Source organism: Grus americana, chromosome 7 (assembly GCF_028858705.1).
Source record: "Grus americana isolate bGruAme1 chromosome 7, bGruAme1.mat, whole genome shotgun sequence".
Taxonomy (NCBI): domain Eukaryota; kingdom Metazoa; phylum Chordata; class Aves; order Gruiformes; family Gruidae; genus Grus; species Grus americana.
The window spans coordinates 4,133,750-4,149,832 of NC_072858.1; the positions used below are offsets into that span (position 1 = coordinate 4,133,750).

Sequence of the window (16,083 nt, forward strand, 5' to 3'; positions counted from 1 at the left end):
GCGACTGTCACTCCTTTTACTGGGTCTGTCCTGGAAGGGACATGTTGGAGGTGAAGAAATTTGTGATCACAGCAGAGAAAGGCAAAATCATTTCCTTCTGATTTTTTTTTTTAATTAAAAGAAGGGAAATGTTGTTTCACTCGCAGTGGTTAGCAAAATAAGTAACGGTTGACCTATTCTTCTTTGAAAAGGAATATTTGTGCGTGAGCAGCATACGATAATTTAGATACATGGTTTTGGGAGCCATTTTAGTATCTCCTCTGAAAATGGTGACTGTTTATGGAAATTTTTATTACATTCCCAAATAACAGTTTTCTGTGGTGCGATTCCATCTGAATCCTTTTGCCTACTCTAAGTGCAAAAAAATCTTAATCCGTATCATAGAATCATAGAATCATAGAATGGTTAGGGTTGGAAGGGACCTCAAAGATCATCTAGTTCCAACCCCCCTGCCATGGGTTGAATATTGAAATACCACTAGATACAAATTGAGTTTTGTCTGATGTTTCTGAGTGTTTTCCCATCTCATAAACCTGTAGTTTTTCCAAAGGAAGCCGGAGATAATAGGCAAAAGTCTACTACTCCTTTTTGCTTTGTAAGACCAGGCTTTAGATCCTTTGATCCTCCCCTCCTTTTCTGTGACCTCTGCTAGGGTCTTAAAATTATACATTCCAGATTACACCTCCACAATTTTCTGTCCTGGGATGATGAAAGGATTTGCATATTATGATAATAATGTAAAGAATACTTGTGGAGCCTAGTTAGTACAGCTAATTTGAAACTACAACAAAAAATGTAATTTCCAAAGCAAATTACAATATTCATAAAGTGTTAAACAGATACCTAACTAATTTCTAATCACTCTTGTATTCTTGCGTATCTTGCATTGGTCTTTTTTTAGGCTTGCCTGCTTGCTCCCATTTAATTTGTCTTTAGCTGTGTGCAGTGGATTAGCATTTCATCAGGGTGGATTAAGATTGAGCTGACACCGAAGCTTTCTTTTTTATTTTTACATGTGCCTGTGTGTGGACGAGTGGATGTATGCCCATTTCGTTATCTCACTGCCGATTCCTGGTGGGTGCTGGTGCAGATGGGAGCCCTGAGCTAACAAGGAGACAACTGAAACGGATGAAATGCATGTTAAAAAGCTAACATAAAAAAAAAAATAATAAATTGTTCCCCGGGGAGAAATTGCATTGAGGTTGCTGGCTGGGTCAGCGCGGGAGATTTCATCGGGCTAAAATGATGTCACATGGAGCGAGGGCTTTAGTGGTTTTATTTAGCTCCTAATCCCCACACACTGCTGGGCCAGTTGTCCATGTGCGCACGCCGTCCCCAGCGGCAGAGGATAAAGCATCTGGGCTGAGCGCGGCCGCCCTCTTCTGCGGCTGCACCGCACGGGAAGGGTCTCTCCCATGAGCGAGAGCGGGCGGCAGCGGCTGCTGCATGCTTTGCCTGCTAAGGTTTCGAAGAATTAATAATTCAGGCAACACCTTGAAAGGTAAAACTGCCAGTCGGTGGTTTTTGAAGTCCCAGGAGGGCTCAGGTGGAACACGGTCTGGTTTTGATGCGTGCCAGAGAAGCGCTGAGAAGGAAGACGTCTCCTCTTCTCCGTTTTGGCAGGAGCAAGTGGCCTCGTGGCGATGCCTATCCCCAGCAAGCACCCCAACATCGGCCGCTCGCAGAGCTGGGACGCTGCCGGCTGGTATGAGGGCAACTGGGAGAGCGAGAACACCTTCGAGTACCAAAGACCACCAGGCCGAAGGAGCTCCCTGACCTACAGCGGTGAGGGCGGCTGGTATGAGCCACCGCGAGCGAACGATATCATCTTGCAGGGCGGTGTGGAGCTGAAGCAAGAGGCGTACCCGTACCAGGATGCCGCCTTCGCCCCGGGGCCCCTCAGGAAAGGCTCCGTCCCTGACTTCACCTACTGCGACCGGCAGGCAGCCATGGCAAGCCGGGGCTCCCTGCCACCCCAGGATTACTACAGCGACCCGTCCCTGGCGGCTAGGTCGCCCAAGGACCCCCGCTGCTACCGCGACCACCTGGTGAGCAGGCCGCTGGCCAGCTATGGGGCGCCCGGCAGCCGTCTGTCCTGGGACCAGGCCCTGGGGCGCCCACCCGCCCCGCTGGAGGCTGCCCGCCTCTACAGGGACCCCAAGCTGGCTCTGGATGGGCAGCGTATGCGCGGCAGAGATGTCTCCCCGGCACGGTACAGCGCAGACCCCCCCGGCCCGCGGTACGCAGCAGAGCCGCCCGCCTTCCCTGGCAGGCAGGCCTACGGCGATGGGGCAGAGCGGCCGTCCGAGCTGGCGGGGGGCAGGCAGGCCGCCCCCACCTGCCTGGTGGTGGACCCCACTGGCAGCGCCAGCAGCAGCTACGGGCCAGGCCGGGAGAGCGCCGGCACCAAGGGCCCCTACGACAGCTATGAAGCAGCAGTGGCGACCCCTTCCCACCCACCGGTGCCCCCCGCCTTCCCCGGGTCGGAGGGGAAGAGGAGCTTTGACCCCGAGTTCGTGGCGCTGCTGCGTGCGGAGGGCGTCTCGGAGAGCACTTTCGCCGCCCTGCTGCAGCAGGGCTTCGACTCCCCGAACCTGCTGGCCATGATGGAGGAGAACGACATCAAGTCCGTGGCCCCGAATCTGGGGCAGGCCCGCGTGCTCTCCCGCATTGCCCACAATTACAAGGCAGAAATGCAGCTGCAGAGGCAGGAGCGGAGGAGCGGGACGCTGCGCTCCAGGACCCGCTCCAACAGCTTCAGCCACCGCAGTGAGCTGCCGGGTGACTACGGGGTGCCCCTCAGCTCGGGGCCCACCACAGATGGCCCGGCCACCTCGCAGCCCCCGCCTCCGCTGCAGCCACTCTCCCCGAGAGGGGGAGAGATGCACCGCCGGCCATCCAGCGCCCCGACCCAGCACCTGCTGGAGACCACCACCTACCCTGCCTCCACAGGGGTTCCTCAGGGGCCGCACTTCCTCCCCAGTTCTGGATACAACACCCCCCTGCCTTGCAACACGCACCCGCGTCCAGCCTCCGCCTACTCTACTCCGGCCGGCATGCCCATGACCACAGCCAACCCGCACGCCAGCCCCAAAACAGCCTACCCCACCACCTACACTGTGCCCATGGAACTGATGAAGAGGGAGCGGACGGCGGCAGCATCACCAGCACCCAGCCCACACGGCAGCCCACAGCTCCTCCGCCGGCCCGGAGCGCCGGGGGACGGCAGCCTGGCACCCACTGGACCCGGTTTCCCTGCCCAGCTCTCCCCATACCCGAAGCTCAGCAGGCGCACGGGGCCCCCCGTCATCGTCTCCACCATGGCATCACCTGAACCAAGTAATTTCCAAAGGGTCTTAGCCCATATGGTAGTTTAGAACTGCCTTGTTGTTGCTTACTTTACCCCCCCCAAAAACCCACAGTCAAATATATTGGGGTTTCATGCCTAAATATTAGACACTTTCCTATTTAGAAAAGGAGGTGAATGGGATTTCTTTGCAGGGCCGTGCTGGCTGCATGGAGCTAAAGATACTAGTTCTTGCTCTGCGGTTAAATTCCAAATATTTTATTTGTTTAGCCAACTTCAGTTAAAAGTGAGCGGTATCTCAGATAATGCTTCCAGGGTTAATCTTGCCATTCCTGTTGTTTGTAGAGAATGGGAGATTAGATACTGCACTGGCTGAGCAATTAGGACTACAGGTTTTGCTGCAGATTGACTTTTTACCGCTGTTATCAGGCACAAATGTGTTCCTCTGAGGAAGCGGTTAGCATTGTTTTGACTAAATTCATCAGATAGTTAATGGTGTTATTTGAGAATCGACTTACCTTTGGCCATTACCTAAGTCTTTTCTTATTATTAATTTGCTGTTTTATCAGGCATTCAAAATAAAACCCTTGATTTCCTTCTAGAGATGCCTGTAAGTGAAGTGATATAGCTGTTAAAGTAATAGGTCTGTGCTTAAAACTAAAAGCCTGTCATTAAGCACTGGAATAATAAAAATGAATGGTGGCTCCTCGTCTTCCCTTCCCCTTCGAGAAGTGCTCAGGCCCTTAGCTGCTCAGATGTACAGCTGGATAAGCTGAGCAGGCTCCACTCCTCCTTTTCAGAGATGTACATTGGTGATAACACTGACAGAAACTAACCCCCAAAACCACATTGCTAAGTACGAGGAAATTCAGCAAATCCATTCATTTGTGGCTTGACTTGTTTGAAAAATGGGGAAAGAAATCCCTTGAAATGTTTTTCCTGGTAGGGACTCTGTGAGCAGGGAATTTTCTCCCTGTGCAGTTCAGCCAAACTCCCATGCAAACAAGTCTCGAACAATGTGCTGTACCAATGTACACGCACAAAGCTTTAATAAAAGGATACCATTTATAGGCATAGAGACAGTGCCAAACTGGTGATGCCATTCCACAGGAATCTAAATAAAGAATGATTTTGTAAGTGGAAATGATAAAGTTGTCAAAATGCAGACGCTTGGCGCACCCCTTTCCCTGGCTTACCATAATTACACAGCTAGGAAGTAGATGCCGTTTCTGTCACGCTTATGCATCCTTTATGTAGCTGGTATAATGTACTGATTTCTAAAAAATGCTTAAATATTAGGCAACACGTTCAGTGTTGACATGGATTAGATGAGAAAGTAGTGCATACAGGCAGTATTTTTAAATAAACAATTTCTCAAAGCCTGAAAAAAAAGGCGAACTGGTGTATTGCGGGGAACAGAAATATGTTCATTTATTTGCAGTACGTCTGACTGAGCCGGTCGGTACCAATGCCGTGAGAGCCCTGGGGCAAGGGACCGCAAGAGCACATGCATTGGGAGCAGTCTCCTCCACCATGAGAAATGGACCCTTCCTTCCACGTGTCTTGTATATAAACTGCAAACCCTATTTTCTAAAAATCTAGATATTATCCCTTCCCTTTAAAAGAATTACCAGTGCGCAACAAGAGGAAGCCAGCAGTGTTTCTGTGCTGCTGAGCTCTTTCTTGCTACTCAACCCTCTTTTTTTTTTTTTTTGCCTACGACCAGCTCATTTGCATGAGGATGACATTTGTTGCTCCAGTAATTTCATCTGATAATGGCCAGCTTGCAAAGCGGATCTGAAAACATATTCCTTAATTATGTGTTGCTAAGCAACGAGAGGGTTTGGCCATAATCACAGAAAGATTATCTTCTCATTGAAGTCCCTGAAAGGTTTAGCTGAAGTAGGACCTGTAAAATTGTCTTCATTTTTATTTATTTCCCCTTTTTATTTTCCAAATAGCCTGAGAGGTTTTCTTCCTGTTAAACTATATTTTAAAAGTAGAAGCCAAGGTAAGACACGCAGCGAATGGAAGGATACAGATTAAAAACTGAAGGCGTGGCGGTCTGTAGATGTTTGAGCTGTGTCGAGGAATTACTCTTTAAGGAACCATTGCTAAGGAGTGTTCACACTTACACATGCAGTGATAAGTGAATATTACAAATATGTTAAGATGTTTTTAAAACATTGAGCGGATGACAGAAACCTAACTAAATCCTGGAAAATTGTCTTTGCCAGCAGGAAGAGACAGGAAGTGTTTTTAGGAGCAACAAACCTTCTGGCTGTAGCTTTGACTATGGATATTTGAGTTGCAAGGTGAAAGCAAGTTCAGTATTAAACTGTCTCTAAATGGCTGCAAATATTTTCTCTCAGTATAGGTTAATGTCTTCTCAGTCAGCAGAGGGTTATAAAATGTATATTATAGTCTGTTGATGTTTTGAAGCTTGTTATATGAACAAGGGTTTAAAAAATACCATTTTGGTTATTTCTGAAGTTTTGTTGGACTATGTATTGTAATCTTTCTATAGTGAGTTGTTTCTACATACCCAACTTGTGATTTTGTGCTGAGCTTTGACACTCCATGCAGATTCTGCACAACTTCTGTTTACTTGGAGTTTGGGCAGAGGGCTTGTGAGAGGGAGACATCTTCTCCTGCCCGGTGCTTCTGATGGTACAGACGGCATCCTGGGCAGGGATACAGGCATGCACCGCATGCTGATGGGCCCCTCGTTTCAGTACGGTTAGATAAGGGAACATCAGCAACAAGATTTATTGCTGCAACTTCTTTGCATTTCATAAAATAATTATTAAGAAGTTAGATAAATTGCCCTTCCAGGGAATTGCAGAGTTGTATGAAGCACAGAACTGTATGAATGAGCACCCTAAATCCATTGCCGTGGTGGCAGTGCAAGTGGGGCGCAGGAGCCAAGAGCAACATCTCCGGAGCCGAGCCGGCTTCGCATCCCAGGAACTCCCCAACCACGGTTCTAGCAAAGCTGCCGCTCTCTGCGTCATCAAGACCTTGTGTGTGAAGCTGCCAGGAACAGTTTCCCTGGGGAGAAATATCCTCGGAGCTCGCTGCTCCTGCAGCCTCGCCATCCATAGCGTCACAGGTAGTGAACGCACCAAGTCATCTCAGTGGCAAGCAGGAAGAATAAACCCTGCAAAGTCTGAGCAACAAAACCGTGTCAGCTGGCGGTCTGCTGCCAGAGCGGGTTTGTGGCCAGCCTCGTGCTGAAGTGGGTGGTAATGCAGGGAAATAAATAGTGTAGGTCAGCAAAGCCGGAAAGGACAAACCGTGTCTAACAGCCACTGATCAGATTACTGGAGCTCCACCTCCAAAATGTTGCATCTTCAAATTGTTATGCTCACTAGTATTTTTATTAGATTCCTCAGATTATATTTTTGTATCCATTTTTTTTCAGTTTTAAAGCAGTTGGCTGGTAAGAAGTCTTGTATTTTTGTAGCTAGCCCAGACTTCTCCCAGGTGAGGAGTCTGTCCAGATTTCTGTTTCTGGTGATGGACTTAGGGAGCTCCAGTGAGGAGTGGTGATTCATTGCAAGTAAGTGTCTTGGATGGTTTTTGAAACCCTGGTTTACATATGAAGATAGGAAAGCAAATGATCACAGAAGGAGAGATGCTTCCCACAGGGATGAGGAACAGGGCTGCCCTGTACGAGTCAGGTAGGTATCATAAGGAAGGAGGAGCACAATTTCTTGGCTGTAAGAGTTGGTTAAAAGCCTGACCTTTTCCTGAGCGGGGAAAGCCAGGCCGAGGGGAGCTGCCTTCCTTGGACAAGTAGTTTTCTCCAGTGTGAAGGGGACTTGTCTTCTCTTCTATCAGCTTAGAGCCCAGCTAGAAGTGCCTTTTGCTGTGATTAGCTCAGCTCTGCTTATACTGTTTAACACTTGATTGCGGTTCTTTTTACTAGCATTTTCCACCCTGTGACAGATAAAAATTGTGTTAACTGCACATCAGTTGCAGGCTGAAGCTCTTCATGTGGGCAGCCCCCAAAGAGCTGAGGGCATAGTCAGGAGCAAGAGCCTTGACGGTTGTTCAAGGATCGTTAAGAGAGTGACATTTTTCCCGTTCTTTTAAGAATACCCCATTGAAATTGTCATAGCTTTTTATGGGCAGAGAGAGTTTAGCGGTGATATTTCATACACAATATAAATCCCACGAGCATTTGTTGAGGTTGGTTTATTCTTTGGCCAACGCACCATATAGCGGACAGTTCAGAAATCAACTTCAGTTTTTCTTCACTGTTTTCTGTACAGACTGTAGCATGTAATCACAATGTATACATGTAAGGCAGCTCAATTAACAATCCAGACTGAAACAGCACCAAAGGAAGCTCAGTGTACTGAATAAATCTGATTTAATTTGCACATTGACCTGACAGACCATAGCAAGTCCTTGGAGCCATTCCCAGCTAGCGCGTTACTCCAGGTAAAGTAAGTCTGCACTGCATTCACTGGCAAAGCCATGGAGTAATTTTAACTGGGATTGTAACTTCTGTACAAAAGTACTTGATTGAAATAAGCAGACGTATCTTGCCAGCGTCTCTCCTGTCCTGATGGTCCCAGCACCATTTGCAAGACATTGATATGCAATATGGTAAAGGTATTAGCTGGAAATACAGTGAGTTTGGGAAAGGCTTTGAAAGGCTCACGAGGACCCGTCTGAGCATTACTTGCATGGGCATACTCTGACCAGCCTCAGTTTGGTAGAGGAGGGTGCAGGTGGGTATCGTGTATGGATCTTAAAACTGAAGTCATCAGAACTGCTTGCATTAGTAGGGTAAATAGCTGAAGAACAGAGCGTGTGAGAGAGGTGCTGAAAACTACCTTGATAAAATATAGACTATTTTGGCCGGTATGTGCACACGATTCACTGATTGCAGAGAATACGGTTTTAAAAGACTTCCTTAAAGGTTGACATACGCTTTTTATAATGCTTTTATCAAAAGCAATATAAAGTGTCAAACTCATTCCAGTTGCAATTCATTGACTTTAGTGCCATGGCAATAAAAATGATTTTGGCCTGTCGGAGGAGAACATGTTGTCAGACGCACAAGTGTTGTCATCTCCAATTTACACTTCCCTTTTACCCCGTGTCTGTAGTTCTCTATCATTGTTAGGACTTTCATATATCCAGATCATTCTCTGACTATATTTGCTGACATTTTTTTTTAGCTTTCTCATAAGTAGTTTCCATAGCTACAAACTTAGTGTTCACAGAGGGAAAAAAATATAAAGGTTTCTGGTCATTATTGTATCAAACATTTTTTATATTTCTTCTCCTTGTCTTTCTCATACCATGACGCCACAGACCAGTTTAATGAAAATGCCGCACAACTGAATTGTCTGTTATTTTTAAAAGCGAAGTAAGTGCTGAGCCGAATCCTTAAAAAGCAGAAGACCAAAATCATTAAGCCACTGATTTAGAATAAATGTTGCAGACATAGGACATATATTAGTAAGGTTTATATATAGCAACTGGCAGATGAGCTTTTGACTTCTGCACCTAAATAAAACCTGACATTGACAGCATTCCATTGGCTTTTGGTAAAGAAAGTTAATATTTTGTCTCTTCTGTCTGCTGTTTCTAGTGTTTGTTGGAGATGAAATGTTACTTGTGGGAGGGGTCACATATGTTATTTTCCAAGGTGATACTAGTTCCACCTCTCCATTAGACAGGTGCTGGGCAGCCATGCCCTGCCTCGATGCAACTGCCTGCATCCCTAGGAAGGGGTTGGCCAGAGCTGTGTTTGGCAGTGTGGTGGGACCCTCACCCTCTGCACTAGAGCAGCTTTGTTCAGAGAAATCGGAGGTTTCTGAGTGCCTGTGCCTGGCCGGCGTGACTGCCAGTGCCCTGTCCGGGGGCCTTGCCTTCTGCACTCACAATCCAATTAGCTATTCCAGAGCAGATGGAGCGGATTAGTACCTGGCTTTCCTTCCTCCACCCTCTCGCCCAGTGCAAAGGGTGTCAAGGCCAACAATCAGCTTAATACGTGGGTCCCATGGCACCACGTAATATGGCCCTAGCCCTGCCTGCACAGGGCCACCCTACGCCCCTTTCTGTGTGCCACAGCATCCCTGCAAGGCTGCTGCAGTTCAGTTCCCCAGTGTGATGTCTCCAGGTCTCAGGTAGTTTGGAAGACCTTGACCTAGCCTCATTTGCCAGGCATAAATACATAAATTTCATTTTTTGTTTACAAAAGAGCATCTGCAGGCCCCGCTGCCACACACACAGGCAGCATGCCCTGCATTTGAACAGCCAGTGCTGTCGCTGCAAGCAGTGGGGTCAGTGGTGGAGGCTTGTGGTCCCTTCCCTGCTGCAGCGTTCCTTCCTGGGAGCACTCCAGGCTCAGGGGGTGCATCTCAACCACCAAACATAGGGTGGCCAAGCAAAATGGCCTCTTGCCACATCTAGCACATGGAACAAGAGGCAGCCAAGGAGACACTAGGAGAAGAGTTGGAGTACAGTACTGTTCCCACGGTTCCTGAAAGCGTCATAGTCCCCAGTTGGAGGGTGGTTTAGGCTCTGTAATCCGAGAGATAAGCAGGTTTTCACTGTAAGAAGGAAACTAGCAGGGCTTACCTGAAAGGTTGCAGTCAGTGGAGATCCTTGGTAAATACTGATATGAACAGCCAAGATGGCATTCTCATGTTTTATTTATATATGCAGATAGATATACACATGAAAATGGGGAGAAAAACTCTGGAAAATATAATCAGTGTATCAGTCATTATCCATTTGGATCAGTACTTCTGCAGAGTCTTCATTGTTTGCCAGAAGTGACTTGTTTTGGTTATCAAGCAATTTATTATTTCCTAGGCTGTCATACCAACTTGGCAAGTAAATAAGCAGAAGGGGCTTTGCTTAGACAGCAAACACAACACTAAGTAATTATTTAGGATATACTTTCAACAAAAAAAAAATCAGAAAAAGATCAAAATTGAGGTCCTGCTGAAACACGTGGTGTGTATTTTCCAGATGCGAAGGTAGTATCTCCAGGTGGGTTACCTCCCTGCCAAAGAGCCACGTCAGGAGTCGTAGGGTGGTGGGATGCAAGAACCTGATGATGCTCCCTTGACTCCTTTGGTCTTCTCCTTAACCCTAACATGTTTGTTCTAACCCTGCAAATCCCTGAGTGGTTTCAAGCTGCCTCCTACACACTCCTTTACTGACTCTGTAGATTATCAGCCTTTTCTTATGATGGCCCAGTCTCTGGTTGGAGTCTCTCACTGTTACCTGCAGAGTGAAAAAACCCCAGGAATGGAAATGTCACATGCAGTCATTTGTTGTGTTCTCTGCCTTCCTCTGAATGCTTTATTATTATAAAGTTTTAAATGAATATTCAAAAAGTACAGCAGTTCATGCAAGTGCATAGATTTTGTTTTGTCGATAAAAGGAATCTTGATTAGTATGTATTATGAGAGAGAAGAGAGACTATTCAGTGTGGACAGCAGAGAGCTTATCTGTCTCTGGACTGCCTTGTTGGGACACAAGTAATCAGTAAAGCCGAAATACTGCTTTAGTTATCCCACCTGGCCAGCAGTTGCAATTCCTACTGATCTCAATCTCTTCTGGTCTTTGAATTCTTGCGTATGTTGAGTGGACCCGAGTAAGAGTGGAAGTTCTTATCTTACTATCTGAATCATTTGGCTTAAGAATCTTAAATTTCCATTTCATTCTTGTTTGCAGAGGTTGTGGTTCTGTTTCATCCACAGTCAGGGCTAAAAGATCCAGAAAGCAGAATTGCTGTAATAACACCAATGATTGCACAGTACTGCAATGCCGAGCAACCTGTCATGCTCTGTATTGGAAGTTTTCCTCTTAGGGTTCATATTTATTCAGCAAGGGAAGGTGTTCTCTATACTTTGCCATTCATCCTGAAAGCACGTGCTCCTGAGCAGTGGTGTGGCGTCTCCTGTGCCGTGCTCTGGCTAGAGGGTGAGCCTGGGTCTCATCTCAATGGTGTACGATGGGCAAGATACAGACATATATCATGTAGATTAGCAGCCCTATGCTCTGCCTCATCAGCTCTTTTTTTACTCCAGTTTTCTGTTTCTGAAGCTTGCCTGAGAAAGGCCAACAAAATTAATATTCCTGATTTTTAGAGAATTTCTTTCTGGACAAGCAGCTTCCAAAATGGGGCAGTGAGTGAAGTTGTGCTTCCATCTGAAAAATGGTAGTTTTGCCATTGATTTCAATAGAAGAAGGATTTTTTCCTCTCCTGTAAAAGCAACCAGCTCCACATAACTTAGTTTTATTGCATTTCTTAAAATTAGATCTACAAAACCAATGGTTTCTTTAAGCAAGAGAAGCTGTAAATTTCATGCATTGAATGCCCGTGCATTATTAAAAATAATAGGTTATATTTGTCAAATGGATAATGAGTAGGTTTCTTTCTCTGTTTTTCAGTATTTTAATGAGTACAGCAAATGTTTGCTATTTATTTGCTTTCAGATTTTACCAAGGAGCTCTGGAGATAATTGTCAAATTTCCAAGTGTGTATCAATATTTCATGAAGTGCTGTTTTTCCTCTGTACGTTCAGGAGTTAGGTCATTAGCACTGGAGCTGTTATTAACAGTCTGAAGCAAGACGTAAAAAGGAATTCCAGCGAACACTTGCAAGTTTGCAATTGAAAATTTCTGAAACAAAATTCTAATAGAGGGCTTACGGGTAAAATAAATATCGGTAATATTGCTCGGTTTCAAGTGTTGCATGTTAAATCTGTTAGAGGATTTCTTGCTTGATCCCGGTTTCTGTGGTTTGTGGGCCTGATCCGAAGAACACCGAGGCTTTGTGTGTGTGTCTGTGTGTCTCTGTCTGTGTGTGTGTGTTTGGCCTCCTGCCCAGCACTTGCTACAAATTGGGGTGTACCTTACAGAGAGAGGATATCCATCCATGTCATGCTTTGGGAAAAAAAAAAAAAACAACCCACCTTTCTTACTACCAGCAAATTAAATTCTGTTGAATTATTAAAGCTCAACTTGTTTTTAAATATATTACCGATCAGCACTGATGCTGACTGTTTTGTTTTTGGTTATTTTGGCATGGTCAGCCTGACTTTGAGGTGCAGTACTGGCCGTCTGTTAAGAACTGTTGTTCTGGTTTGGACATTTGCCATTTGAAAGTGTTCTAGTTGTGCATATGGTTGAATGTTTCTATTTTCTTTATTTCTGATATTTCAGTTTTACGTGAAATCATAATATCCTTGTTCTGATTAGGCAAGTTACCACATTTTTTTTTACTCAGCTTAAAACTGCCATGTGTCAGACTGGCCTCTGCTGTTATTAATGAACAGATTAGCCAGTCCAATTAGCTCACTGTGATGCTCTCAAGAAAAAAAAAAACCTCAGAAAATGAAAATTATTTGTAAGTACAGACCCCCTGTGCTCTGCCGTAGAGAGGGTGCTTTACAAAAGTCATAGATAAACTATTGCGCCTTGTTGACCTTTATAAATGGCTGGGTCGCCATACATGCTTCACCAGGCACAGCTGAGTGGTAGCTGTGCAAAGAGCAAAAACTGAGACTTTAAACTTGATTGAACTACACAAAGTCTGGAGCATTAGTGTGAAGGAAGATCCTCAGAAATGGCAGAGGATGACAGAACTGGCATATCTGTCTTACCTGTATTTTGGGATAATTTTAAGATTAGTGACGCTATGGGCTACAATAAACCAAAGCAGGTCACTTGTGAAAGGTAATAGCAATGAGAATTGTGGTAGCAGTTGAGGAGGAGAAAGAGAAATGGCAGTTGTGCAATATTGACATGACAGGAGCGTGTGAAGGTAATGAATTTGGTCGTGGCTCAATATTATAAAGTTCCAAACTGTAAACAGAGATATTTGTCAGGGAAGGTAGTGCTTGGGGTGGGAAACAGGTGCTGTGTTAAGTAAAAGCACCTTGTAAAGGATTTTCAGCTGTGAGGGGTGTGTAAGAAAAGTCCAGAGCAGATCCGTTTGACTATCTTGTTCTTCTAAGGTGCCGCATGGAAAAGAGGGAGTTTGGGAAGTTGGTAGTAAATACGACTTTTGTAACTTGTGCTTAGTCCTGAAACTGTTTCATGGTAGTAGATGAGCTTTGTCCTGGGAAATGCAAAAGGAAGTCCTATCCTGCTGTGACTTCTGTTCCCAGTATGGCAGTGGGACTGCTTGAGCAGAGGTTGGAGACAATGTGTAGGCACGGTGTTATGTCCTCAGTAGTGGTGGCGTTAGAGAAGAGTGGTTCTGAGGAAAGCGAACCCGACCATTTGGTACCCATCCATGTGCATTCGTGTGCAGCCAGCGGGCTGAGGCGGGGAGAGGGGTAGGATCAGCGGAGAGGGAGACTGGTCTGTCGCATTCGTGAAGAAGGCAAGCGCATCGTCAGAGACATATGGAAAGCAGATCTCACAGAAGGATTGGGAGAAACAACATTGGCTCCTACAAGGCTCGGTGCTCTAGAGGTTGTTGCACAGTGCAGATTTGTGTTACGCAACCAGTTTACGGTACGGGAAGTTGCAGAGCACTTAGTGAGAGCCAAAGGAGATGCTCCACCATTCTCCCAGGGGGACAGCGAACTGCTTTTGCTCCAGGAAGGAAGAGGCGTCAGATGCCAGTAAGGGAGAGTGCTGCTTTAACTCCTTCCGAAAAGCCTGTTGCACTCCTCCCAGAGCCCTCAGGCTCCAGAGCAGCAGCTGGACTCGAGAAGATAAGCAGTTTGCAATGCAATTCCTGTCTTGCTTTTGTTGCTTTTATGGTCGTGGACTGCCTGCACCAGGTGCCAAGAGTACACGATTCCTCTACGCGATGCCCCCTGTAATGGGGAGAATCTGGCTGTACTCTGCATACAGGGACAGTTTCCTGGGGAATCTCAAATTGCCTTTACTCCCACTCTGGGAAGTTATTAGGCACGCTGAGTTAATATGCCTCTTACCTATTTGTTTGTTTAATCCTTTCATGAGGCACGTAGCCAAAGCACCGCAGTACTGAACAAGAAGTACGTACTAAGAAATGCCGGACAGCCCAGCCAGCAGCCAGGCTGCAAGCACCGCTGAGCGTAGGCCAGGCTGGGAACTGCCCCGGAGAGTCAAAGGGAGCAGCTTTCCTTCGGTGCAAACACATCTGGAGAAGTGGGAGAGGAAGGAAGAAAGTAGGAGAGCAGAAGAAAGGGGAAAATACCGGAATCAGCAACAGTAAGCCAACCAAAATACTGCAGCAGGACAGACGGTGCCCTAAAGGTAGCCAGTTTCTAGGAAAGTATTCCATGCTTGGGAACAACGCTGCCGGTAACATTCACAAAATGTTTGTGTTTCGAATTTTTTGTACACTCCTTCTCTCAAGTTGGCGTAGTTACATGCTTTGTTTGTTTGCCTCTAGCTTCTACCCTTCATGGTGTTAGAAATACTCTGACTCAAGTCCATCCAAATACAGCAGTGCCGTGTTTGGTGAAGTGGGTCGTGAGCTCTTGGGGTCTGAGCAATGATTTTTTAATGAGAATTTGGCAAAATAGCAAGTTAGAATTGTTTTTTAAAAAAGATTCCCAGATCCAAGGTTTCACTCCACGCCATTTAAGATTAATTTTTCTCATAAACAGGATGTGTAACCTGTGCTTTGCTGCTTTGCATCAAGCCACACAGAACTGCTGGGTGTCAGATGTAAGGTAATTTTGCAGGTCTCCTGGGGCAACAGCCGTATTCCTGCTGCAGAGGTGTTCAGGACAGAGACTGTCCAAGGAGCTGCACCTCTTCCTGTCCGGTTTGGGGTGATTCTTTTTCATCTCCTGCACAGAAGAGGATTGTGAGGGTGTCCTCTGAGATTTTGTTTTTGGAGTCACACTCCAAAAACTCAGCCTTCCTGCTGCCATCGCTCTCAAGTCACCTGTCTGCAGACTGGAGCCATGCTCCTCAGCCTCCCTCACGTCAGACACCCACGTTTCATTTCATTCTGGTGGCTGGTTTGAAGCAGAAAAACACAAACACACCATGTTCAGTCACAGAAGTGGCAGCCTGCTACGATGAGGGGCGTGTACAGCCCTGGGAGGCCACAGCTTCATGTTCAATTACAGTAAGAGCATCTCAAGTGCACCCTTGGAAATGGGCCACGACCCATGTTTCTCCTTGGCCAGAGTCTTGTGCTTAGGGGAGGCATCAGTATGTTGGTTTTCTGCTGCAGCCAAGAAGTGTTTTCTCCTTTTGCCTTCCCGATCTCCCCAGACACACAGCACAGCTGCATCTTCCCTGGGAGCACTGTTTTGGCACCGACCAGTTGAATTTCCATAGCGGGATGCTTGATCGTCTCAGCGTGACAGGTATCAGCGTCTTTCTGATCGCAGGTGTCAGGTGCTGGTTGGATTGACAGACCCGCATGCGACCAGCACGGGGGAAAGCTGCAGTTTCCTTCACTTTCCTGTACAGTTGCCTATCTGTCTGTCAAGATGTACCCTGTGCTGACTTGAGAGCTGTGCATGGTCTGAAATGTCTTGTCTTAGAGAGTTTATTATACTTTCAGGACGGGATTCGGTCTGCTGTTTAAAAAAGCACATAACCTTCCTGGTTAGTGTTTTCCGTTTGCTACACAGCTCACTAGTTCTCCTGCAATATCACACCAGGTCTCCACGAGGACACCCAGGCAAACCTGGCCAGCAAGTGAGCAGCAAGGTGTGGGTTTCTTCGGCTTCCTTGCAGTTGGTCGTGCAGCACTGGATGTCTCAGTACTCTCCCATTGCCCATCGCCAACTGCCAGAGCAGGGCAGAGAGCTAAGACCACCACTGCCACTGTA

The 16,083-nt window shown here is 46.4% G+C and overlaps 1 protein-coding gene across 8 annotated transcripts in view; it reads left to right on the forward strand.

The window, feature by feature from the left end:
• The window catches only part of CTBP2 (C-terminal binding protein 2), a 142,024-nt gene that overhangs the window by 93,433 nt on the left and 32,508 nt on the right, over nucleotides 1-16,083 (forward strand). The window contains exon 1 of one of the 8 annotated variants that reach the window (XM_054831188.1): nucleotides 1,644-3,339. The exons of 5 other annotated variants lie outside the window; for them this stretch is intronic. In XM_054831188.1, coding sequence (XP_054687163.1) covers nucleotides 1,644-3,339 — 1,696 coding nt within the window. Of the gene's footprint in view, nucleotides 1-1,643; nucleotides 3,340-14,391; nucleotides 14,498-15,428; nucleotides 15,613-16,083 lie in introns of those variants that run through there. 2 more of the 8 variants (XM_054831198.1, XM_054831194.1) reach the window with 2 other exon arrangements.